General features: G+C 44.2%; 1 protein-coding gene across 3 annotated transcripts in view; it reads right to left on the bottom strand.

Moving 5' to 3' along the window:
- Positions 1 to 24080, bottom strand: part of THEM4 (thioesterase superfamily member 4) — a 56315-nt gene that overhangs the window by 20496 nt on the left and 11739 nt on the right. For all 3 annotated transcript variants that reach the window (XM_045083059.1, XM_045083058.1, XM_045083060.1), the window contains exons 3-4: positions 1876 to 2035; positions 494 to 604 (exon numbers count right to left, since the gene is read on the bottom strand). In XM_045083059.1, the coding sequence (XP_044938994.1) occupies positions 494 to 604; positions 1876 to 2035 (271 nt within the window). The remainder of the gene's footprint in view (positions 1 to 493; positions 605 to 1875; positions 2036 to 24080) is intronic.

The raw sequence follows: 24080 nt of genomic DNA, 5'->3' as shown, positions 1-24080 counted from the left end.
ACTTAAAATTCCGTCTGGAAAGAATTGAAAGGGCAGGATCTAGGTCCAAAGAAACTCCTAACAGGCCAAATGCAATTTAAGCACAGAAAAGAGTGTGATAATTATGACTATGTTATGGAAAGCCAGGAGTCCCTAATGATTCTGAAAAAGGGGAAAAATTAACTCAAGAACTATAAAACTATAGCTGTAATTAAAAAATAAGGATGGCTATGATTGAATAGGTTTAATTTTTTAAGCAGTTTACATATAGAGAACAATGAAGATAAAAGTGTATGTCTGCCTTCACAGTATTTTACTCTATTAAAGGTCATGGTTGACAGCTGAGCTGACAGGTGAAAAGAACACCTATGCATATTGGTGGATTTACACCCAGACAACTGCCATTTGGGGGTTTATGTATGTCTCGCACAATCTAAGAGCCCTCATTAACCCTCTCCCCACATCAACAGGCAGAGAACAAACATGTAAGAACCAGGTAATACCAGGAATTTACCTTCTAAAATTGATGTTGAGATTGGCAGTCATGACAGCTCCCCCAGTTAAAACTGCACACATACCAACAGTAGAATCAATCATGGTTGCAATGGCACCTCCGTGAAGGAATCTAGTTACAACAAGAGAAAAAAAAGAAAAACGTTTTCAGGAAGGTCTAAAAACAGAGCCTCTGGAGATAAACTACCCAAGCACATCTCCATATAATTTACTTATGAAAGGTCCATGTTCAATGAACTCAAATAATATCCATGTCCCCACATTTATTTCATTCTTAGCATAATACTATAGTGTTGCTAATACACCAGAACTTAATGGTAATTGGATACCAAATCATTTGTTTTATTTAACTGTATATAATACTGTTTAAAAATATAAGAAATGCAGGGGCGCCTGGATGGCTCAGTTGCTATGTGGCTGCCTTGGGCTCAGGTCATGATCCCAGGGTCTAAGGCCCATATCGGGCTTTCTGCTCAGCAGGAAGCCTGCTTCTCCCCTCCCACGCCCCCCGCCCGTGTTCCTTCTCTGCGTCTTTCTGTCATATAAATAAATAAGGGATCCAGCCCTGCATCGGCTCTCTGCTCGGCGGGGAGCCTGCTTCCTCCTCTCTCTGCCTACCTCTCTGCCTACTTATGATCTCTGTCTGTCAAATAAATAAATAAAAATCTTTTAAAAATATATAAAACAATAAAATCTTTTAAAAAATGTAGGAAAGGGGGGCACCTGGGTGGCTCAGTGGGTTAGGCCACTTTCTTCAGCTCGGGTCATGATACCAGGGTCCTGGGATAGAGTCCCGCATCGGGCTCTCTGCTCAGTGGGGAGTCTGCTTTCCTCTCTCTCTCTGCCTGCCTCTCTGTCTACTTGTGATCTCTCTCTGTCAAGTGAATAAATAAATAAAATCTTAAAAAATGTAGGAAAGGGGCGCCTGGGTGGCTCAGTGGGTTAAGCCTCTGCCTTTGGCTCAGGTCATAATCTCAGGGTCCTGGGATCGAGCCCCGTGTCCGGCTCTCTGCTCAGCAGGGGAGCCTGTTTCCCTTCCTTTTTCTCTCCGCCTGCCTCTCTGCCTATTTGTGATCTCTGTCTGTCAAATAAATAAATAAAATCTTAAAAAAAAAATGTAGGAAAGGCAGATCAACAAAGAAAAATAAATTAAAAATTGGAAGGCCTATAATGCCACCATCTAGTGACAAATCAGTTAACATATTAATGATACTCTCTTGCCCTCATACTTTTGAAATTTAGTATTTATAAACATCTTTCCATGTCAATAAATATGTATCCACACTGCCACTTCAATGCCTTTATTGTAGTCTACGGATATGTAAGACTACAAGCTAGCCATCTTTCAGATGCTACTAATCAATGGGATGCTATCATTCTTACCCAGGTATTCCTTGCAGGTAAGGACCTCCTTGCAATATGCAAACTGTCCTGTTTTCAACTTGATTATGGAACATCGCATATTCAAACCCCAGACCTTCCTCAAGGCTTCTGGGAAAGAGCCGAGCCTGTGACAATGGTTCTTCTTTCACAGGCTTTGAATCTGTAGGGAAATGAGGTGGATGAGCATATGAGAAAACAGGATGAGAAAGATGCCCTGACAGAGCTAAGCATCTGTACTGTGCAAGAACCACGTTAATGGATGACTGATTAAAATGTCAACGAGGTACAAAATTAGAGGGAATGGGAGCATCTCACAGAAACAGAATATAGGGTCTTGGGGCACCTGGGTGGCTCAGTGGATTAAGCTTCTGCTTTGGTTCGGGCCATAACCCCAGGGTCCTGGGATCGAGCCCCGCATCAGGCTCTCTGCTCATCGGGGGGCCTGCTTCCCTCGCTTCCTCTGCCTGCCTCTCTGCCTACTTGTGATCTCTCTGACAAATAAATAAATAAAATCTTAAAAAAAAAAAAAGAATATAGGATTTTTGCCCTTATGGACTTAACAGTCTAATTGGGGACAGAGTAAACATAAATGAAATCAAAACGAAGTACTTACTCACACATGGCAATCAGGAAATAGAGCATATCAATGCTGAGGGTACACTAAGTGAAACAGTAAATAAGGTACAAAGTCTTCTTGGAACAAGTACGGCTTAAATGGGATTTAAAGAAAAATAAGTGTTAACAGTAGGGAGGTTTTCTCTGCAGAAGTGAGTCTAGCCTCAGCAGAAGAAAAGTTATCATAATCTAAATTAGGTCCAGTTCAGTTGAATATTCTGTGTGATTAGGACTCTAAGGCCCCAGATTCTGGGTTAGAAGCATTAAGGTTAGCAAAATCAAATTAGTGAGTTGTGGGCGCCTGGGTGGCTCAGTGGGTTAAGCCGCTGCCTTCGGCTCAGGTCATGATCTCAGGGTCCTGGGATCGAGTCCCGCATCGGGCTCTCTGCTCAGCAGGGAGCCTGCTTCCCTCTCTCTCTCTCTCTCTCTCTGCCTGCCTCTCCATCTACTTGTGATTACTCTCTGTCAAATAAATAAATAAAATCTTTAAAAAAAAAAAAAAAAAAAAAACACAAATTAGTGAGTTGTAATCAGACTTTAAAAGAAATAGAATGCTTCACATATATCCCAGGCAACAAACAGTATTCTTATTTAGACACGCTTTTTCAGTTACACATCTGTGCCCAAGTTGTGTGTTAATGGGCTGCGAGTCAAAACACAGGTCACTTCCAAGCAAAGACTGAAAGCTATTGTTCTGAAGGCAGGGTGTGTTTAAACTTACATACCAATGTTAAGATTTAATTCCCCAATTAAATCTTGGGTGACTCAGTGGGTTAAAGCCTCTGCGTTTGGCTCAGGTCATGGTCCCAGGGTCCCGGGATGGAGTCCCACATCAGGCTTTCCGCTTAGTGGGGAGCCCACTTCTTCCTCTCTCTGCCTGCCTCTCTGCCTACTTGTGATCTCTGTCTGTCAAATAAATAAATAAATCTTAAAAAAAAAAAAAAAAGGTTTAATTCCCCAAACTCTACTTTCTCGGCTCATCATGATTTGCCATGCCTAACACTCAATTCTTTTGTTACTAAACTTGTATTTACGAAGTTTGAAAAGGATATGAGATGAGACTACTTGGGAGAAGAGGGGAGAATGCCTTTATTTTAGGTCATGAACATCCCCTAGGGCAGGTACCCTTTTAGACTCTGTCTGCTCCACAAGTGGCACACCTTGTGTCTGCACACACTATACACGCTCTAGTGGTTGTGGAGAAAATTAAGGGAGCCAGACAGTTGAAATGGAGGACCGATATCGTCAGAGTTGGGGAAAGCGAGTTCTTTGCCTAGAACTTGTTCAATCCTCCCACTCTATCCAGACAGTGAGGAAATAAACCTCAATGACTCGGAGAGCCATCTAACTCTGACACTGGAACTTCAGTTAATAAGCGACAAACCCTTCTAATTTTTTACTTAAGAGTTCAAAATTTCTGGGGCTCCTGGGTGGCTCAGCTGGTTAAGTCTCTGCCTTCGGCTCACTTCGGATGAGTTTGGATCCCAGAGTTCTAGGATCAAGCCCCGCATGGGGCTCTCTGCTCAGCAGGGAACCTGTCCCCCCCCCCCCCCCCCCCCGCCTCTCTGCCCATTTGTGATCTCTCTGTCAAATAAGATCTTAGAAAAAAAAAAAGTTCAAAATTTCTGATCTAGATTACCAAACCCTGAGGTTACCTCAAAGAAATGAGAAAACAAAGATGTAAAGTAAGTTTTGTTAGAAATGCAGACTGTCAGGCTCTACCCTGACCTACTGAAGTGCGGCCTGCATTTTAACAAGACTCTCAGGTGCCTGCTGCTGCCCCTCGGAACAATTTGTTACTTAAACTGTAACCCCTGGAGGATTTTACTAGTTGCCAAGCACATTTAGATATGGCCTTAAGAAACACTGATACTGGCAGCAGGTCTTTGGGGAGAAGGACGACGTACGACCGTGAAGCTGGGCAGCTGGGGACGCCCGGCTCGCTCAGGGCGGAATGCCGCCTGCTTCAGGGAAGCCTAGCGCCCGGGAACTGAGCGCCCGGGAACGCCCGGTCGGCTCAGGGTGGAATGAAAACCGCCTGCTTCCCTTTTTCGTGATCGCTCCTTTCTCTTCCCGGAAGTGCTCCTTGTTAGATGAGTCCTGTGAATGTGCTTGGTCAGCTAGAAACCTCACCCTCCTCCTTGCTGGCCTGCAAGACGTGACTAACGTGTGACCTTCATCCATCCTTCTGTTGGCTATTGTTTTCTATCTAATAAAAGTGAGACTGTGGAGTTGCTCGTGAGACTGTGGAGTTGCTCGCGGCAGCCGTCCTTTTCGACTGTTGTCCCCTGCTCCCAGTCTTTTGCAGCTGACTTGTTTGTGCCTAATTCTTCTCTCGTCGCCGTCGCCGACTGGAAGCGGCAGGTGCCTCATATATTCATGTTCAAATTTGAGAGGCACTGGCCTTTTACAACACAGGATACAGGAGTGACATGATTGGACTTAAATTCTGAATCACTCTGCCAGCTGGATGAAAGGAGGGATTGATGAGGATGAGAAAGATGAGGGGAAGACCACTGAAACACTACAAAATCATGGTCACCAGCTATTCCCTAGGTGAGGTGACTGTCCCCAGTGTTAGAGATGATGCAGCGAGATTCGTCCAGGGTTGGGGTTTTCGTAGATGAGTAGGACAGAAGTTCAGACAAATGAGCTCAAAGAATTGCTTCTGTGAGCCTTAAGCAAGCAAGACGGAAGGAAGACAAACATGGTAGGGAAACTGTCTAAATGTGTGAATGTGGAGGCTGTTAACTTGTTGCAGACGAGGCTCAGGATGTCTCCGGCTTGTACAGCTGGGGCTGGGTAAAGAGTTCACAGCTGACAGGAAGCTAAGTGAACTGAAATGATGGGGACTCAGATGGTGAACCAGGTATTGAAATACTCTGACGGAGAGGTTGGCAGAGGACAGCCAACACAGAGGGTGACAATGTCAGACGGTAGAAACCCCGTTCAAAGGAATGGGTTTCTAAGAGGAACAGGAAATATGGGTTGAAAGCAAATGTGGGTAACGAGAACCTCCAAGTCCCCCGGCACCAAATTCAGATATAGTCAAGTTTCAGGCAAGAACCATGAACCATGTGGGAAAGGAGCCCTGGAAAACACTGATATTTAAGGAGCAGGGAGGAGAGAGAGAAGACTAGTCAGAGAGGTTTGTGAAAGCCAAGAGAGAAGTTCCAAGAAGAATGAGATCAACAGAGAGGTCAAGTATTGTAAGGGCCAAAAAAATGCCCTCCAAATTTGGTATTTAGGTCACTAGTAGTTTAAGTAAAGAAACTTCCATAGAGCTGTTAGGGGAGAAGCCAGATCACACTGTTAAAGACATTCAACTGTGTGACAGGATAAAGAGTTAGAATGGAGTTAGTAACACAAGTTACTAATTTTCCCCTTTATTTGTAAAACAAAGTAATTCTTATTTTTCTCTATTGGCAGTTCTATAAAGAAACTTGTGAACTCTACTATTTTTCTAGGTTAAAACTGGTTTTATTTTTCTTTCCTTTGTTCTTTCAACAAATGCTGAAGTACCTACCATGAGGAAATGGAGGCAAGGAATAACTTGCTCAAGATCATACAGCTTTAAACTGTGGAACCCAACTGGAGCCCATACACTAAATTTCAACAGTAAAGTAGGAAGCTGTCAGCTTTTGGATGGTGTCCAAAGCCATGTGAATGAATGGGGTTACCAACAGAGTAGCTGAGATGTGGGGCACCCTAACATGAAGAGTTAGAGGACAATGAGGAACCAGCAAAATACATGGACAGGAAAGGACCAATGAAGTAGGGGAGTGTGCAGCCTTGGAAAGGAGGCACTGGCTGTGCCAAAAGCTGAGAGGTCACTGGTTAGCATCGTAAAGGTCACTGTGCCCTTGACAAGATTAGTTTCAATGAAGTGATAAAATTCTGACTGAAGTGGGTTCTAGAGCACCTGGAAGAGAGAAAGATAGAGTTGTGGCATGTCTGGCACTGATGACAAAGACCCAGCACAGTGGGAGGTCTGTAAGTAGGCCAAAGGAGGGGGGGATACAGTGCACAGAGACAAGGCTTGGCTCCCCTAAGAGGAGCCATTAACAGGAAAAACAGGAAAAAGCAGAACACCAGGCACAGATGCAGGGAGTGGAAAAATGAGGCTGAGAGCGGATGGAAGTTCTTTTCTGAATGCTTTTACTTTCTCTTAGGGTTACAGGAGGCAGATCAACTGAAAGCAAGGCTTGAGAAGGTAGGATATAGTCTTCTAGGACAGCAGGAGCATGAACAGATAGGCAAAAATGAAAAATGCTTCTCAGGCAACATTAAGGGCCTACTCAAGGTTATTTTGTAAAAAACCATACTAATCCCGAGGCGTCTGGTTGGCTGAGTCAGTTAAGCGTCTGCCTTCAGCTCAAGTCATGATCTCAGGGTCCTGGGATTGAGTCCCACCCCACCCCACCCCCACCCACATCAAGTTCCCTGCTCCACCAGAAGCCTGCTTCCCCCTCTTTCCTTCTCCCTTTTCCTCTCTCCTCACCCCCAACTTGTGCTCTTTCTCTCTCACAAATAAAGAAAATCTTAAGAAAAAACAAACAAAAACCCATCACAAGGGCGCCTGGGTGGCTCAGTGGGTTGAGCCGCTGCCTCCGGCTCAGGTCATGATCTCAGGGTCCTGGGATCGAGTCCCACATCGGGCTCTCTGCTCGGCAGGGAGCCTGCTTCCTCCTCTCTCTCTGCCTGCCTCTCTGCCTGCTTGTGATCTCTCTCTGTCAAATAAATAAATAAAAATTTTTTTTTAAAAAAGAAAAAAACCCATCACAATCCCCAAATTATCCTCAGGGATGAGTTTGGATGACTAAAAGATAATGAGTAAATTAGGAAATACCTGTATAAGCTCTGTTTACCATCTGTTTACTAAGGCCTATTCTAGAACTACAGTACTTAGGACAGCAGAAATGCTCAAAAGATAGTTATCAAAGGAAAAAATCCTGGATTTGCAAATCAGCAGCCTAAAAGGTCTTTATAGGCTGACTCAAAAAATGAAGAATATATTAGGTATATATGATGAAGTTCTAGAACCTAGGTGAGGTTTGGTGGCAAATTTATGAATCAGTTAAGTGGCAAACAAGTTTACCAACAGATTTAAATACTCTTAGTTTCTTTCCAGTAAGAAGTCAAAAGCACAAACCTACATTCAGTAATTAACGACTTAGCATTTTATCCTGTTTGGTTAAGACCTAGATGTCCACAATTTAATTCCATTTGTCATCCAAGCAAAACTTAAAAAACTTTCAGGTTACCAAAGACTTTGAAAGTTACTTCAGCAATTACCCATTAGAACTTTGAGACAATTAACCATCAGTTTAGTCATTTCTTTGCTAACAAATTTTAACAAGTAACACAAGCTTATCAGTAAACTTCAGTAAACTTTGATAGAATAAAAGCTTCACATTTACTGCTTCAAAGACACGTCTTAATTAAACCAACAAACTTAACTTAGTTCCAATAGTGATTTATGTTCCACCTGGGCCCACTCCACTTTGAATGTTTACCTGAGACATGCGTGGGAAGATCTGGAGTGGGGAGTGTTAGGTCCAGGGGTGCTTTTCTTGCTCCTTTACAGTGGAGAGAGAAGGAGCCGTGGTGCATGATCTAGAAGCTAGTCATGCAGGCTGCACGCGCGTTGGTACAGAAACACGTAAGGGGGAAACAGAAGAAACAAAGTGCTGCCAGGAGGCAGAGAAAAGATTCCCAGTTTTAGAGCTCATAAGCCCCAACAGAGGAGCAGACGCCATGCTTTCCCACCAGCAAGGGGGGGAGGGGTTAGGCAGTCCAAGTCAGGCCAGAGAACACAGGGAAACTTCCCCGAAACAAAGAGAGTTTCGGCAGCTGCTTGGGAATATTCCTTATAGTCTCTGTCTCGAGTTAGACTAACCCCAGTTGGCTCCAGTTATAGCCATTAACACGGGAAGGGAGTGAGGGAGAAGCCCCCACATCTATTAGGAGAAACAGAGAGAAATAAAGCCAGAGTCCACTTTGCTAGGGATGGCCCAGCAACCTGGGTTTACTAGAAGAAGGCTTATTTACGTAATTACCATCCAATATGTCAGGAGAACGTTTACTAGCTGACTCATTTGGGCAAACACATTCCGCAAAAGCCCCTTAGTCTGGGGTCCTGGTATAGAGCAATAAAGGCCTAGGTATGAGCAGTGAAGGTATCCTAGGTCCATTTGCCCTGTTTCCTGCAGAGATCTAATAGATCCCACTGAGGCCATGCAGTGTTACAGGAGCTCAGTCCTTTCCTAAGTTTTGCAATCCAAATTATTTCCAGTGGGTTAAAAGGCACCCCAAGGTAGAGTCCTTGGGAACTGAGGAAGCCTACTGAGGCCATGCTTCCAGAAAAGTAAAGAAGGTCCATTACCAAATCCCCCCTGACTCCTGGGTAGCGTCCCACGCAGGATATGTCAGAGGTTCTTGTGTGTCAAAAGCGACCAGAGGCGTCCCTCAAGATATCGCTATTGATCACCATCCTGCCTTCCCTGGGAAGACATTCCTGCCATAAAAGGCCCTGGAGGGGTGCCGGCATCCCTCCACTTCCCCATCGCATCCTAGGCTACTGATGGGTGCCTGGTGAATGGACTAAAATGCTTGTGCCATGCCATCGTATGTCCTGAAGACTGCATACTGTTTTGCCATATTAACCCATGGAAATGCTAGAGAAGTTTTGGCAAGGGGAAATTACTCAATTTCATAGCTTTAGGCGGTTTGCAGAAGACACTGACGAGAAACAGTAAAGATTGAAATCCATCATGGTCTATGCGACATTCCAACACATGTGGTCCTTGCAGCCAACTTCCCTAGGAAACGGTCCCCGGTTGCGTTTTAATTCAATCGGGTACTGGTTTCGGCCGGCTCCCAGTGGAGGTCTCGCGGCCAGAAGTGGCTAGACCGGGCATGTGGAGGGGATCACATTAGATCAATCAGGAGGAAACCTCACACGGGAGTCTTAAGATTGGCAGCCGTCCTGGTGACTTAGTTGGCTGTCCCGTGCCCAAGAGAGACAACTTTCTATAAGAACAGGAATAGAGTGAGGCCATCAAATTTCTGGGTCTTATTGCCATTCCGGCCAGGGTACTAGCTTACAGCCAAAAGGCAGACGCTCTCCTCTCCGTAGAGTAGCCACGGGCTAGAGGATTACAGCCTGAGCAATTGACATGCAAGTGTTCCAATAAGACCATACTCCTTGAAAAAGCCCCTGAAATCAGAGTAAATGGAGAGAAAGTACTCACCAATTTTGCACCGAAGCTCAGAGTCCAAATGTAAAGACTCACAGCCCCACGTTCGGGCGCCATATGATGAAGTTCTAGAACCTAGGTGAGGTTTGGTGGGCTGAGGTCCGGAGCCGATGACCAAGAAAGAATTCTTGAGACATCTTTGGTGCAAAATGGTGGTTTATTAGAGCACGGGGACAGGGCCCGTGGGCAGGCAGAGATGGGGCCGCCCCGGGTTGTGAGGGGTGGTTGGTTATATACGCAGGAGTTGGGTAGGTGAGGACAAAGGGGTATTCAGAAGGGCTATTGGGGCAAAGAATACTATCAGGATATTGAAGGCTTAGTTACTATCAAGTAAAGACAATTGGGAGTCTCCTGGTGGAATGTTACATTCCTGCCATCAAGCATCCTTGTTAATGAGATTTAGGTTTAGAAGAAATTTAACTTTATTTACTTTTCCTTCTCCCTCCACCTCCTTCGGTTTTTATGGAGGGGAGGGTGATATTAGGCTTGAGAAACTGAGTTCTGTGTCTTTGGAATTTGGGCTATTGATAAGGTAACTTCTTTGTTTGTAAATCTCAAGGACATTTGCAAACCAAGGGAGACTCCTGTCTTGTAGAATTGTGATCTTAGCAAGTTAACTATTTATCATTTTATGGCAGTCAGGGGTGCCTGAGGAATGCTACACCTATGGAGGGGAGCGGATGGAAGGGGGGGGGTGCAAGGCGCCAGCTCTTGCTTCATCCTCAGCCAGCCTCCTGCTCCCTCATCATATACATAAACTTCAGTAAGGTTCAACGATTTGGCCACGTAGGTGCAGAAAAAGGGAGACCAACAGTTCACACAAACACCACAGGCTGTTTAGCTGACTCTTAGTGGAAAGTGGGACATGGCTACCCACCTACTGCTAATATCTTATTCTAAACTGAAAGGATATGAATGGCTTCAAACTTAGTTCTGGGAAACACACACTAAGAATTCTGAGAAACTGGAACGTGTCCTGGAAAAAGCAACCAGGCTTATAGAACAAACTGAAATGTCCTCTGGGAAAAATACCTGAAAAAACAGAGAAGAGAAGCCTGGCAACAAGAACTGTCCAGCACAGGTGCGGGATGCATGTATCTAACTTCTACACATGAAAAGGATGTGAAAGGATGCTTACTCTATGTGTTCCCAGCTGGTAGACCTGAACAAATGGGTGAAAGGCTAAGAGTGACTATAGCTCAATACAGTCGAAGGAAGAAATCACTAATAATTTGAGCTGTCCAGAATGGATAAAGCCCCTTTGTCCCAAGCACCCTACGACGGGAAGGGTTCAAGTGAAGTGCGGATGAATGATCCTAAGGGTTAATACAGAAAGCAAGAGAAGAAAGAGAAAAAGTTAGACTGAAGTAGTGGGTCCCAGCCTTCCTTCCGTTCCAAAACAAGGGCGCCCACTGTTCTTGCCAAAAGCAGTGGCTTAGTAAGAGTGCTGGGTTATGAGTTCCACAAGGGTGGGGCAGCTCAATTTTTTTCTTCATTGCTATACCCAGTGGCTAGCATAGTGTCTGACACACAATAGGTGCTCAGTAAATATTTGTATAAGAAAGAAAGCCAGTAATCTCAAGAGAGGAAAGAAGGAAGTTGCAATGATGACTAAGAACCCTTCCCTAAGTGATTCTGATGGTCCATTCTTATATTCCAGACTAAATTATCTTCCAGGTCCCAACTCTCAGATTCTATTGTCTCTATTTTATCCTGGTTTGATTTAGCTAATTAATACATTTATCTCAATAACTATCCACATGTGTTAACTCTTTAAACTTCCTGAAATTTCTAGGTCATGGATTCCTTTGGGAATCTTATGAGAAGCACCGACTGGTCCCATAAAAAATGGACATTCCTTAGGGAAGGAAGACCATCACTTTGTTTATCTGAAAGTCTGACATACTTCTTACATTCTCCTAAGGTCAGGTATTTCAAGTGTTCGTTTCTGTTTTAAATGCAGAAGTCTAGGGGCGCCTGGGTGGCTCAGTGGGTTAAAGGCTCTGCATTCGGCTCAGGTCATGATCCCAGGGTCCTGGGATCGAGCCCCACGTTGGGCTCTCTGCCTACTTGTGATCTCTGTCAAATAAATAAATAAATAAATAAATAAATAAATAAAATCTTTAAAAAATAAATGCAGAAGTCCAATTTAGGAGCCTAAGCCTAACTGGGCAACAGAGCATCACCTAAAATGGCAGATAAAAAAGGTTTTATTACCTCCACTTAAAGAGAGATAAAACCAAAGGGGAGTTCAGTAAGATTGGCTTTTGCAATGTGAAGATCAAACCAGTTTAAAGAACTTTCAACTTCTAGTTGGTTAACATCATTAACAGAAATCAGTGGTTCCCTAATTCCAGGACCAACTGCATCCACAGTGTTAAAGCTTGTTAAAAATAGATTCTCAGGCTCTACACCAAAGGGTCCAAATGATTCAGATCAGAAGAAACACAAAGGAGCTTAACTCTTTAGTTAGTGTAAAAGCGGTAAACCTATGCAGACCTGGAAACACAAGTTTTTCAAGTTTTCAGATGCGCCCCCTTTAAATCGTAACAGCAGGCCTGTGATTTTCACTCCTACCAGACCCAAGAAGGGAGGTAAAGCAAGCAATGGGCTGCTGCAGTTACTCCTTTTCCCCTGGTTATCTCCCATGTTATACATGAGGTGTACATGTTAATAAGCTTGTTTAATTTTCTTACTAATCTGTCTTTTATTATAGGGTTCCCACCAAGATCTTGGAATTATTTTTCCTCCCCTATAGTTTCTGGCGACCCAGAAAGTACCTGCTGAAACATATCACTTTTTCCAGAGCCTACAGATGGGATCAAACAGGCAGAAGCCAGCCAAGGGTAAGAATTCTTACCAAACTTGGCTCTCCCAGATCTCCATCTGTAGTGCCCGGACAAGAAAGGAAGGTAAAATGTTGTTCCACCCTTCCTAAATTCAGCTTAGTAGGAAAAAAACACGAGTAAGAATTAATTCTTTGAACTGTGTGACTCCTGGATTTGCTTTCAGGTACCCACTGGCTATCAACCCTTTCCCTCTTGTGGGTAGTTACTACTTTTTCTGTTTGTGTTGTTTTCTGTTCCGAGAACTTAGGCTGCATTTCTGCCTGCTGCCAACATAGGTTGTTGGTTCTTATGCGTACAAGTGGCCCAACTGTCAGGCTGGGGGTCCCAAAAAGGTGGCCAGACAGAAATGTAAACTCTACCCCATTTGTGGCTAGTGTCCTGCCAACTTTTGCCAGCTCTCAGGGGGCTGTATAGGTCTTTCTTTAGGTTACCTTGGGGAGTGGTTCTGGGTCTTGGAAGGTCTGAATCTTTTGCCTCTCTTTGGGGACACTTTTTGTGTCTGCCATTAAGCCATAAAAGGCTTACTCGTTTTAGTTTTTAATCACTTGATGGATATGCTTTTGATTTATAAGACACAGGAAAAAGTATTTAAAAAAGAAATAATGTCAGGAAAATTTACTGTTTCAGTCAAAACATGAGAAAATATTTGAAAGGAATTTTTTGAAAAGCTCAATGGTCAACACCTGGCCACACTGGAAATTGACAGTTTTTGTTTTAAGGGGGAGGTGGCTGCACCTGGGTGGCTGTCTGTTAAAAGTGGCTGCCTTCAGCTCAGGTCATGATCTTGGCGGGGGTGGGGGGGTGTCTTTGTTCAGTGGGGAGCCTGGTTCTCTCTCTACCTGCTGCTCCCCCTGCTTGTGCTCTCTCAAATAAATAAATAAAATCTTGAAAAAGAGTCAGGGGCGGGGAGGCAAAGGGAGAAGGAGATCTTAAGCAGGTTCCACACTCAGTGGGCAGCCCAATGGAGGGCTCCATCTCATCTCTTGAGCCTGAGATCATGACCTAGCCCAAGTCAGACAGTTAACAAACTGAGCCACCCAGGTGCCCCATTGTATGCCTCTCTGCTCTATTTGATCCTGACTCCTCCCATGTGAACTTCTCAACAGACTGAAACCCCCTTCTTGAATCCCTGCTGACTATATGCTCCACCAGCTCTGTCCACTTCCTTCTTGCTCACATGATTTAGTTAAGTATAATTTGGAACTTAATTGGCTTCTTGGGGAAATTTAAGATTTCCCTAGATTGGCTCCTCTGGGACCTCTTCCTTCCTACTGCTTCTGTCTTCTTTTGTCACCTTCTATCTTCCATTCAGTTCCCTGAATCCTTGCTACATCCCCTACTTCAAACTCCTGCCTCTCCAAACCTTCTCCACCCCAGCCAGATTTTCCCTTCCCACTTTACCCCCTTAGTTCCTTATAGCCACCTGAGCTTCAGACTGCTTTCCTCTACTGGGGGCTCTCCAGGGACCCAGATGATGAGGGAGCACGGGGCTGGCTGAAGACAAAGCAAAAGCTCGTGCCTTGCACCCCCCTCTCCATCCGCTCCCCGTCAGTCCTCTGTGTAGCTTCCCTTAGGCAGCCCTGACTGCCATGAACAATAAGCAAATAGTTAACTTGCAGAGCTCACAATCCTGCTAGACAGGAGTCTCCCTTGGCTTACAAATGTCCTAAATCTCACTAACAAAGACAATTGATAGCAGGATTGTGATACCCCACCAAAAAGTCTCCCAACTATCTTAATGTTAATGGCCGGTCTAAAGACAACACTGATCCAGCCGCAAGGGCAAGGCCTCCGGTAGGCCTGGGACATCCTGGCACCTTGTAGGCCCTCTTTAGCATATGAAAACTCCACTGACACCTCCCTTCCCCTCACCTTCCCCCAACCGCAGGGTACGTAACCTGCCATCCCTCACAACCCGGGGCAGCCGCATCTCTGCCTGCCCGCCCCCCGTGCTCTAATAAACCACTTTTTTGCACCAGAGACATCTTAAGAATTCTTTCTTTAGCCGTGGGCTCCGAACCTCACCCCACTGAACCCGACCTAGGTTCTGGGACTTCATCACAGAGATCCCAGGCAACTCTCTGAGACTGCAAAGAAAAAAAGGAGCTATTTGGACAAGGGGCAAATGAAAAACTCTTCTGCCTTCGGCTCAGGTCATGGTCTCAGGGTCCTGGGATCGAGCGCTCAGCAGGAAGCCGGCTTCCTCCTCTCTGCCTGCCTCTCTGCCTACTTGTGATCTCTGTATGTCAAATAAATAAATAAATAAAATCTTAAAAAAAGTCTTCTATACAAATGTTTGTAAAAAGCTTTAGCTGAGTGGGTTAACCCCAACTTATTCCATTTGCCTGAAATACAATTTGGATTCAACTGTTTTTTCTAAACTGAGTATAAGATTTCTTTGCATTTATCTGTATGTTTATGTATGTCTATGTATGTATGTTCTAGATGTATGGTATTTTTCTACCTCTAGGTGGCACTGCCAAAATTACTCTGTAAAAAGAGCTCTACTTAATTGGCTTTTAAAAAAAGTGCTTATATTGGGGCGCCTGGGTCGCTCAGTGGGTTAAGCCGCTGCCTTCGGCTCAGGTCATGATCTCAGGGTCCTGGGATCGAGCCCCGCATCGGACTCTCTGCTCAGCAGGGAGCCTGCTTCCCCTTTTTTCCCTGCCTGCCTCTCTGCTTACTTGTGATCTCTCTCTCTGTGTAAAATAAATAAATAAAATCTTAAAATATATATATAAAAGTGCTTATTATGTAAATTAAGCATTCCTCAAACTCAGAAAAAAGAGACTAAGCCAAATGTTTTTCAAATTCACATGACTTGGGTAATCTTTTGTAAATATAAGTGATGAAGTTCTAGAACCTAGGTGAGGTTCGGTGGGCTGAGGTCTGGAGCCAATGACCAAGAAAGAATTCTTGAGACATCTTTGGTGCAAAATGGTGGTTTATTAAAGCATGGGGACAGGACCCGTGGGCAGGAAGAGCTGCTGCCCCGGGTTGTGAGGGTAGGCATGTTATATACCTTGTGGTAGGGGGAAGGTGAGGGGAAGGGATGGGAGGTTTCAACAGAGTTTTCACATGTTAGGGAGGGCCTACAAGGTGCTGGGGGGAGGCCTTGCCCTTATGGCCTGATCAATGTCGTTTTTAGGTCAGGCACTAACATCAAGATAGTTGGAAGATTCTTGGTGGGGTATTATGATCCTGCTATCATTTACATTCCCTTCTACCTCAGTCTCCTCCAGTTTATGGTGGGGAGGGAGACATTAGGGCTTCAGGAACTGAGAGTTATTTGCCTCTGGAAATTTGTGCTATTGATAAGGTAACCTCCCTGTTTAGGTCTCTAGGACATCTATAGAGCAAGGGAGATTCCTGTTCTGCAGGATTGCGATCCCTGCAAGTTAACTATTTATCATTTTATGGCAGTCAGGGGTGCCTGAGGAATGCTACACATATTATGGAGGGGAGCGGGTGAAGAGGGGGTGCAAGGTGCCAGCTTTTGCTCTGTCCTCAGCCAGCCTCCTGCTCCCTCATCATAAGTACTGTTGGTTTACTAAAACCACCACCACTAACCCAGGAAAACAGATAGGCGTTCTCAGAATTGTCAGCACTAAATGCAGACATGCAACTTTTTCTACCTCGTTTGCTAGTCAAATGAGCTCCTGTTATTTGTTATACAAATTTGTTAGCAAGAAAAATAACTTAAGATGATGAAATTTTTATGAATAATGTAAACATTGCTAAGAACAAATGAATTAAATGGATGTAAGCTAAACATTTATAAATGAACAACAATAATTAGGCTTTAAGTCTACCTAAAAATGGTTTCTTAAATCTCTTTGGTAACTTACATTCTTAGAATTTTGCTGTTATGGGTAGTCATTAAATATCTAGATCATTTCCAAATAAGATAAATACTGAAACATTGTTATATTATTAAGCCTAAGTGGTTTTTTTTGCTTAAACTTTTTTTTTTTTTAAAGATTCTATTTATTTGACAGAGAGAGATCACAAGTAGGCAGAGAGGCAGGCAGAGAGAGGAGGAACCAGGCTCCCTGCCAAGCAGAGTGCCTGATGCAGGACTCAATCCCAGCACCCTGAGATCATGACCTGAGCGAAAGGCAGAGGCTTAACCCACTGAGCCACCCAGGCTAAGTTTACCTGCTGTGGCTTCTTATTACAGAAAAAATAAACATACGGGGGTCTGTTAGTAATTATGTCCTGTGCCACACTGAAAAACTGTACTATGAGGAAGTGTATGCTTCTAGAAATTGGCAAATTTGTGAATACATTTTTATAATCTCCACAATGCTGGCATGACACAGTTCTTAACTGCTTACTTCTTCATTTTCACTAGAAATTAAGTTGTCTGTGGGTTAAGAATTCTAATATATGGTATTAAACGTACTAGAAGTAATAAGGGAAACAACTCTATGCAAAGCAAGCAGAATGTATTTTTAGTAAGAAAATGTTTGAGGTGTGGAGATGTATTTTTGTTAAGGAAAAAAAGGTAAATCTGTCCTCAAGTAAAGTAACTAGTTGTTTCAGAATGAAAAGAGAAGAAAGGACAAACTAAGTAGATAAAGTTGGAGGGGAGAGGGAGAAACACTCTTGCCTTTTGTGGTCAAAGTGGCCAGAACTGAATGAAATTATTATGAGGGTTTTTTTTTTTTTTTAAAAGATTTAATTTTTAAGCAATCTCTATACCCAACATGGGGTTCTAACTCACACCCCCAAGATCAAGAGTCGCATGGTCCATCAACTGAGCCAGCCAGGTGCCCCTATTTTAAGAGTTTTTAAACTAAGTTTTATCTGAATGGCTGTACAAAGTTGTAATTTCACCACTTTTCCTCATTAGGACAGAGTTTTCTTAAAAGACTTTTGGTCTGCTCTTGGTAAGAGACTGTGGAAGGGGTTTTTTGTTTGTTTTCTTTTGTTTTTTACCTTTTAAACAATCTGCCTAGAAAGCACAGATTTTGTATCTTAGACCAGCATCATTTCCTATGCTCCATGTTGTCTTTTGCAGGTCTTTACCTGAGAACCCAAGTCTACTCTAGTCACAGAGATTAAGTTTTTGGTGTTTTAACAACTAAGTATTCTTCTGGTTTGCCTCTGACATCTTTTTTTTTTTTTTTTAAAGATTTTATTTATTTATTTGACAGAGATCACAAGTAGGCAGAGAGGCAGGCAGAGAGAGAGAGAGAGAGAGAGGGAAGCAGGCTCCCTGCCGAGCAGAGAGCCCAATGTGGGGCTTGATCCCAGAAGACTGGGATCATGATTCTGGGATCATGACCTGAGCAGAAGACAGAGGCTTTAACCCACTGAGCCACCCAGATGCCCTGCCTCTGACATCTTTTAACCATCTCTTTGGTTCAAAGAGTGCTGCTTCACAGTGACCTGCTTAATAAGGTGTTCTAAAACATTTGATATTTGACAAACTTCCCCCAAAAACGTCTAAGTAGGTCTTTCTAAACTCAGACTAATTCTGGGATTTCCCAGCATGTTCCCTGGAACATCTTCTAAAGGAGAGATACTTAACTATTTAAATCATGTGATTAAATTCCTAGTGATCTGCTCTGTTCTGGTATAATGTTATCAGTCATAATTCTGGTTATCTTAAAAATCTCTGCCACAGAAATAACCACATTTCCTTGTCATTTGCATTAGAATGAACTCTCATCAGATCTTTAAAACCATGGCCATTTTAAAGGCTGTCATTTACAGTTTTACTTATGATTTTTTCAAGTGCTCGGTCTTCTGAGATTCAAGGACAGGACTCTGATATGCATAGATTTCTGATAAACTTTAAGATCTTACCACTGAACTGGGTAAGAATTTCCTTAACTTTAATGGAAAACTCAACTCACAAAACTGCCTATGATGAAGTTTTAGAATATAGGTGAGGTTTGGTGGGGTGAGGTCCAGAGCCGATGACCAGGAAAAAATGGAGACATCTTTGGTGCAAAATGGTGGTTTTTTAAAGCACAGGGACAGGACCAGTGGGCAGAAAGAGATGCTGCCCCAGGTTGTGAAGAGTGGCAGGTTCTGTACCATGAGGGTGGGGGAAGTAAGGGAAAGGGTCTCAACAGAACTTTCATATGCTAAAGAGGACCTATAAGATACGGGATACCAGAGGCCAGGCCATTGCCAAGGTCGTTTTGCCCTTTTTAGCAAGCTGTTAGATAGTTGGGAGAGTCCTGAAGAATGTCACATATGTCTCACCAAGGAGTGGGGTTGGGGGTGGGGGAGGTTGCAAGGTGTCAGCCTTTTGGTGTGTCCTCAGCCAGGCTTCAGTTCCCTCCTCACCAGGATCAAGCAAAACAAGAATCAATTACAAGGGACTAAATGAACTGATGAAGATAGACAGAACTGAAACATTTATCGTCCTCCTTACCTGATCTCATTAGAATTTGGAAATGCTTAAGTATTCTTATTTTTATGGTATTATGTATTTATTTGCAGATAATCTGTTCCTTATAACAGACACAGACATGACCAAACAGCCTCAAGAACTAAGGCTGACTTTATAGAGCCAATAAAAGCCCTTCAGAACACTGCCTGGTATCTTGCTTACTGGGTTTCCGACATCACAATGAATAAAGATTGCCCCCTCCTGGAAGCCTGAGAAGTTCAGAATACTTTGGGGGCTCTGAGAAGAGAGGAATCCATTCAAATTCATATGTATTGCAGGCAAGGGCAGTGAGTCCTTGGCTTGGCTTCTGGCCTTGAGTGGCTTTTCCAAGTACAATCTGAGGAGGCACCTGGGTGGCTCAGTTATTAGTTAAGCCACTGCCTTGGGCTCGGGTCATGTATGATCCCAGAGTCCCCAGATGGAGACCCTATCAGGCTCCCCGATCCTCGAGAAGTCTGCTTCTCCCTCTGACCTTCTCCCCTCTCAAATAAGTAAGTAAAATCTTATATATATATTAAAAAAGTACAATCTAAGGGATGCCTGGGTGGCTTAGTTCATTAAGCATCTGCCTTTGGCTCAGGTCATGATCTTGGGACCCTGGGATTAAGTCCCACAAGGGAGCCTGCTTTCCCCTCTGCCTGCTGCTCCCCCTGCTTGTGTGTGCTCTCGCTCGCTCTCTGGCAAATAAAATAGTAATAAAATAGACGTCGAATCAGAGATTCCGTAGAAAAGCAAAGGAGCGCCTAAGTGGCTCAGCTGGTTAAGCATCTGGTCCATGTCATGATCCCGTCATGATCCCAGGGTCCTGGAATTGAGCCCGCATCAAGCTCCTTCCTCAGGAGGAAGCCTGCTTCTCTCTCTCCCTCTGCTGCTTCCCCTGCTTGTGCTCACTCACACTCTCTCTCACGGAAATAAATCAAATCTTAAAAAAAAAAAAGGCAAATCCAAAAAACCCAGGTGGCCAATAACTATTCTTGTGGTAGTGAGATGCTTAGGGAATAAAATTATGACCATTATACACCTAACCGCTATTTCTGCTTCTGTACCTTTGCTTGCTAACCCATGAGGAGATGGAAAAATACCAGCCGACTTTCTATGGACACTCTGTAACCACACATCCCCCGCCCAGAACTGAACCTGGCAGAGTGGCCGCTCCCGGACCCCCCCACCGCGCTCTGGGTCGAGAAGTAACAGCCATCTGGCGCCAGAGAAACCCCCACCCAGAATTGGACGTGACAGAATGACTGCTCCCGGACCCCCCACTCAGCTCTGGGTGCAAGAGTTAATAACAATCTGGCGCCCCGCGTCTTGACAGGGAGACCCTGGCCAATCCTGAGGTGACACATACCCTAGCGGTGCCAACCAAGCAGTTTGAAGAACGACAGCCCTTTGACCTAACCAATAATCTGTTCCCAGCCTTTTCCCGCTCTGTAGCGCGCCAGTCATGGAGTTGCTTTTTGATTTTCCCGTGGTATGTGGTGATCTGTTACAAGAAACTATGATGTATGCTAAGTCCCTGCCTCCCCAAAAATAGTGTATATAAAAGGTGTTGTGACCCCGAGCTTGGGACCTCTTAGCGTCACCAGCAACGAGTGCGCGGAGGTCTGGTTTCGAATTTGTAATAAATGACCCTTGCTGTTTGGCTTTGACTCTGGACTCTGGTGGTCGTCTTTGGGGGATCTTGGAATTTGGGCATATTCAGTAGCTATGTAAATAATCAGGCCATGTTTAATGAGACCAGATTTATTTTGCAAACAAGTTAAGTTAGTCTTATTGCGAGCATCTCTGATACAAATGGGATGACTGCAGAAGAGAAAAGTATGTTTCAATAGCACACCTCTGTGGATATCAGATGCCAGTGCTGTCACTGTCTTTGAAGTTGTTATCTGCAAAGTGACCTGGATCCTAAATTCTTCTGGTTTTCTCAAATATTTATCTGATTAAGACTCTCCAAACAAACATTTCCAATTTTCTTCCAGCCTTCTTTCTGACTTGGAATCACTAAGAACAAAACCGCTTTTCTTGAGGTCCTGCAAACTGAAACTGGACAACCAGACAGAAATTTCCTAGAATCACTGTTAACAGCCATGCGTGGATGACGTTCTTGCTTGTTGCAGCTGGGCTATTCAGAGGGTTCACACCTGATGACATCACCAGAGATTGTCAAACGGCACACAAGGAAAATGAATGAGACTGCTCAAAGCGGGCTTTCAACTACCTCCATTTTGACCTTAAGTTTTCTTTCCAGCTCATCTCTTAAGGCAGGCAAAAAGCCCTCCAAGCAAAGTATCCTGTCTAGGGAACCAAAACTGCCCCTCAAGCAATAAGGACTGCATAGACCAGCAATAAGGTCTTGCCTAGGCCAGGAACCCACCTGTGATTGATGCTAGGCTAATCATCAACCTGACCTTTATATAATTGAAGGAAGGAGGGAATGGAAGCTCAGGAGGGAAGTTGACCCAAGTAAAACCATTTTGGTTTTTAGGTTGTAAGTCAGCAGGTCATAGACCCAAAAGACCCCACTCCCTCCGGCTATAAAAGAAATGTCAGTTGGACATTTTTGAAACTGTTCCCTCAGAGTGTTGTGCTGACAATACTCACCCCATCTTTGGACGTCCATCTTGTTCACATTTGCTCAGAAACCTCATTTGTTCTGGGCCACTAGGAGATTAATGTATATACCTTAGAAATGCCTGGTAAGGCCACAACTGGTGGGGGAAGAGGGAGGTTTATTTTGGCCTCCCATGAATCAGAGATGACGCACAGGGGGTACCCCAAGATCTAATTGGGCATGAAAGCCTTTGGAGGTGTGTGTAAACCTTTTGATCTCACTACAATGCCCTTCTGTGTCCTCCCCACTCTACATAACCTGTGGACTAAGGTCTGGATTTCGTGAATAACTAACTATGCAGCTGCTGTGGACTGTTTTCCACCAGAATCCCTGTCAGTAAGTTACCCTCAATAAAACTCTATGTAAACTATCAAGTGGCCTGCTTTGTCTTCTGGTCTCAAAGTGCCGTCTTAGCTTGGGAATAGTTTACTGATCATCCTCTACCTTCTAACATACTCCCTGCAGGTAATGCTAAAACTCTATGTAGGACAGTAGAAAAACCAACCACCAAAATATAGGAGATACACCCAAAGTTAAAGAGTAAGCTCCTCCCTAGATGGTTAGCTAACAAAAAAAAAAAAGACAAACAAACAAACAAAAACCCTATCAAACCCTTTACCAGAAGCAAAGGGGCAGAACTCTTCTTCACCCAGGAGGAGAGACCATTACTTTGTGAAGTAGCTCCTGATGTGGGAAACAAAGGCAAAAGAAAACATTAAAATTTCCTACTGCCTGTAAGTCCTTGAAACAGACAGAGTGACATTTCCTCTAAGAACTCAGCTGCCTTTATGTTAATACTTTGCTAAGGGCAATCTTAGCCCACCCCCAAGATCCTGTAAGTCTACTTTAACACATAAAAATTCCCTTAGAAGGGGCGCCTGGGTGGCTCAGTGGGTTAAAGCCTCTGCCTTCGGCTCAGGTCGTGGTCCTGGGGTCCTGGGATCGAGCACCCCCATGGGGCTCTCTGCTCGGCAGTGAGCCTGCTTCCCTTCCCCTCTCTCTGCCTACTTGTGATCTCTGTCAAATAAGTAAATTCTTAAAAAAAATTCCCTTGGAAACTTTCATTATCTCTACTCCCCACCCCAAGATACATGTTAGCAATCATCCTCTAAGTGATGAGGGAGCAGGAGGCTGGCTGAGGACAAAGAAAAAGCTGGCACCCTGCACCCCCTCTCCACCCGCTCCCCTCGGTAATGTGTGTGACATTCTTCAGGCACCCCTGACTGCCATAAGCGAGAAACAAAGAGTTAACTTGCAGAAATCACAATCCTGTAAGACAGGAGTCTTCCTGGGTTTACAAATGTCGTATAGAGATCTACAAAGAAGTTACCTTATCAACAGCACAATTTCCAGAGGCAAATAACTCAGTTCCTCAGCCCTAAATAAAGTTAAATTTCTTCTATACCCAAATCTCACTAACAAAGATGCTTGATAACAGAAAAGTGAATGGCTTGCCAAAAGACAACATTGATCAAGCCGCAAGGCCTCCATATCCTGGCACCTCATAGGTCCTCTTTAGCATATGAAAGCTCCATTGAAACCTCCCTTTCCCCAACCGCAAGGTACTTAACCTGCCATCTCTCAGAACCCAGGGCAGCAGCTCCTTCTGCCCACGGGTCCTGTCCCCGTGCTTTAATAAACCACCATTTTGCACCAAAGATGTCTCAAGAATTCCTTCTTGGTCATCGGCTCTGGACCTCAGCCCACTGAACCTCACCTATTTCTAGAACTTTATCCATAAGCACACTGCCCACTGATCTACATCTGAAGGGTCTCATGATTCAGAGGTTTTGACAGTAATAAATGACCTCTTCCCAACAACAGTCAGCCCCCTCAAGGTCCTAGACTTTGCTTCCAAAATTCCTTACAACTTATGGTATATCCCTAACCCCTCCCAACTTGAAGGCATATTATCAGTGACCCATCACAATCCCAGTGCAGCTCTTTCTACCTATGGGTCCTGTCCCCGTGCTTTAATAAAACCACCTTTCTGCACCAAAGACATCAAGAATTCTTTCTGGGGGCGCCTGGGTGGCTCAGTGGGTTAAGCCGCTGCCTTCGGCTCAGGTCATGATCTCGGGGTCCCGGGATCCATCTCAGTCATTTCATCTGAAGTCTGAGCTTCTCAGACTCACTTTCTCCTTTCTTCCTTTACTATTATTTCAGGGGCTTTTCAACAACTATGGTCGTATTGGAACACTTTCAGGTCATTGCTCTGGCTGCAATCCTCTATCCTGGGGCTGCTCTATGGGGAGGAGAAAGCCTGCCTTTTGGCTGGTAGGACCCTGGACAGAATGGTAGACCCAGAAACTTGAAGCCTTCCCTTTATTCCTGTCTTTATACAAAGTTGTCTTTTGGGGGCACAGGACAACCACCTAAGTTGCTAGCATAGCTGCCAATCTTTAGACTCCCGTGTGAGGATTCTTCTCATTGGTTTAACGTGATGTTCTCCACATCTCTAG

This window comes from Mustela putorius, unplaced genomic scaffold (assembly GCF_011764305.1).
Source record: "Mustela putorius furo isolate JIRA1106 unplaced genomic scaffold, ASM1176430v1.1 tig00000695_pilon_pilon_pilon, whole genome shotgun sequence".
Taxonomy (NCBI): Eukaryota; Metazoa; Chordata; class Mammalia; order Carnivora; family Mustelidae; genus Mustela; species Mustela putorius.
The sequence above is the reverse complement of the archived record's forward strand: the minus strand, read 5'-3'. Positions and strand labels throughout refer to the sequence as shown.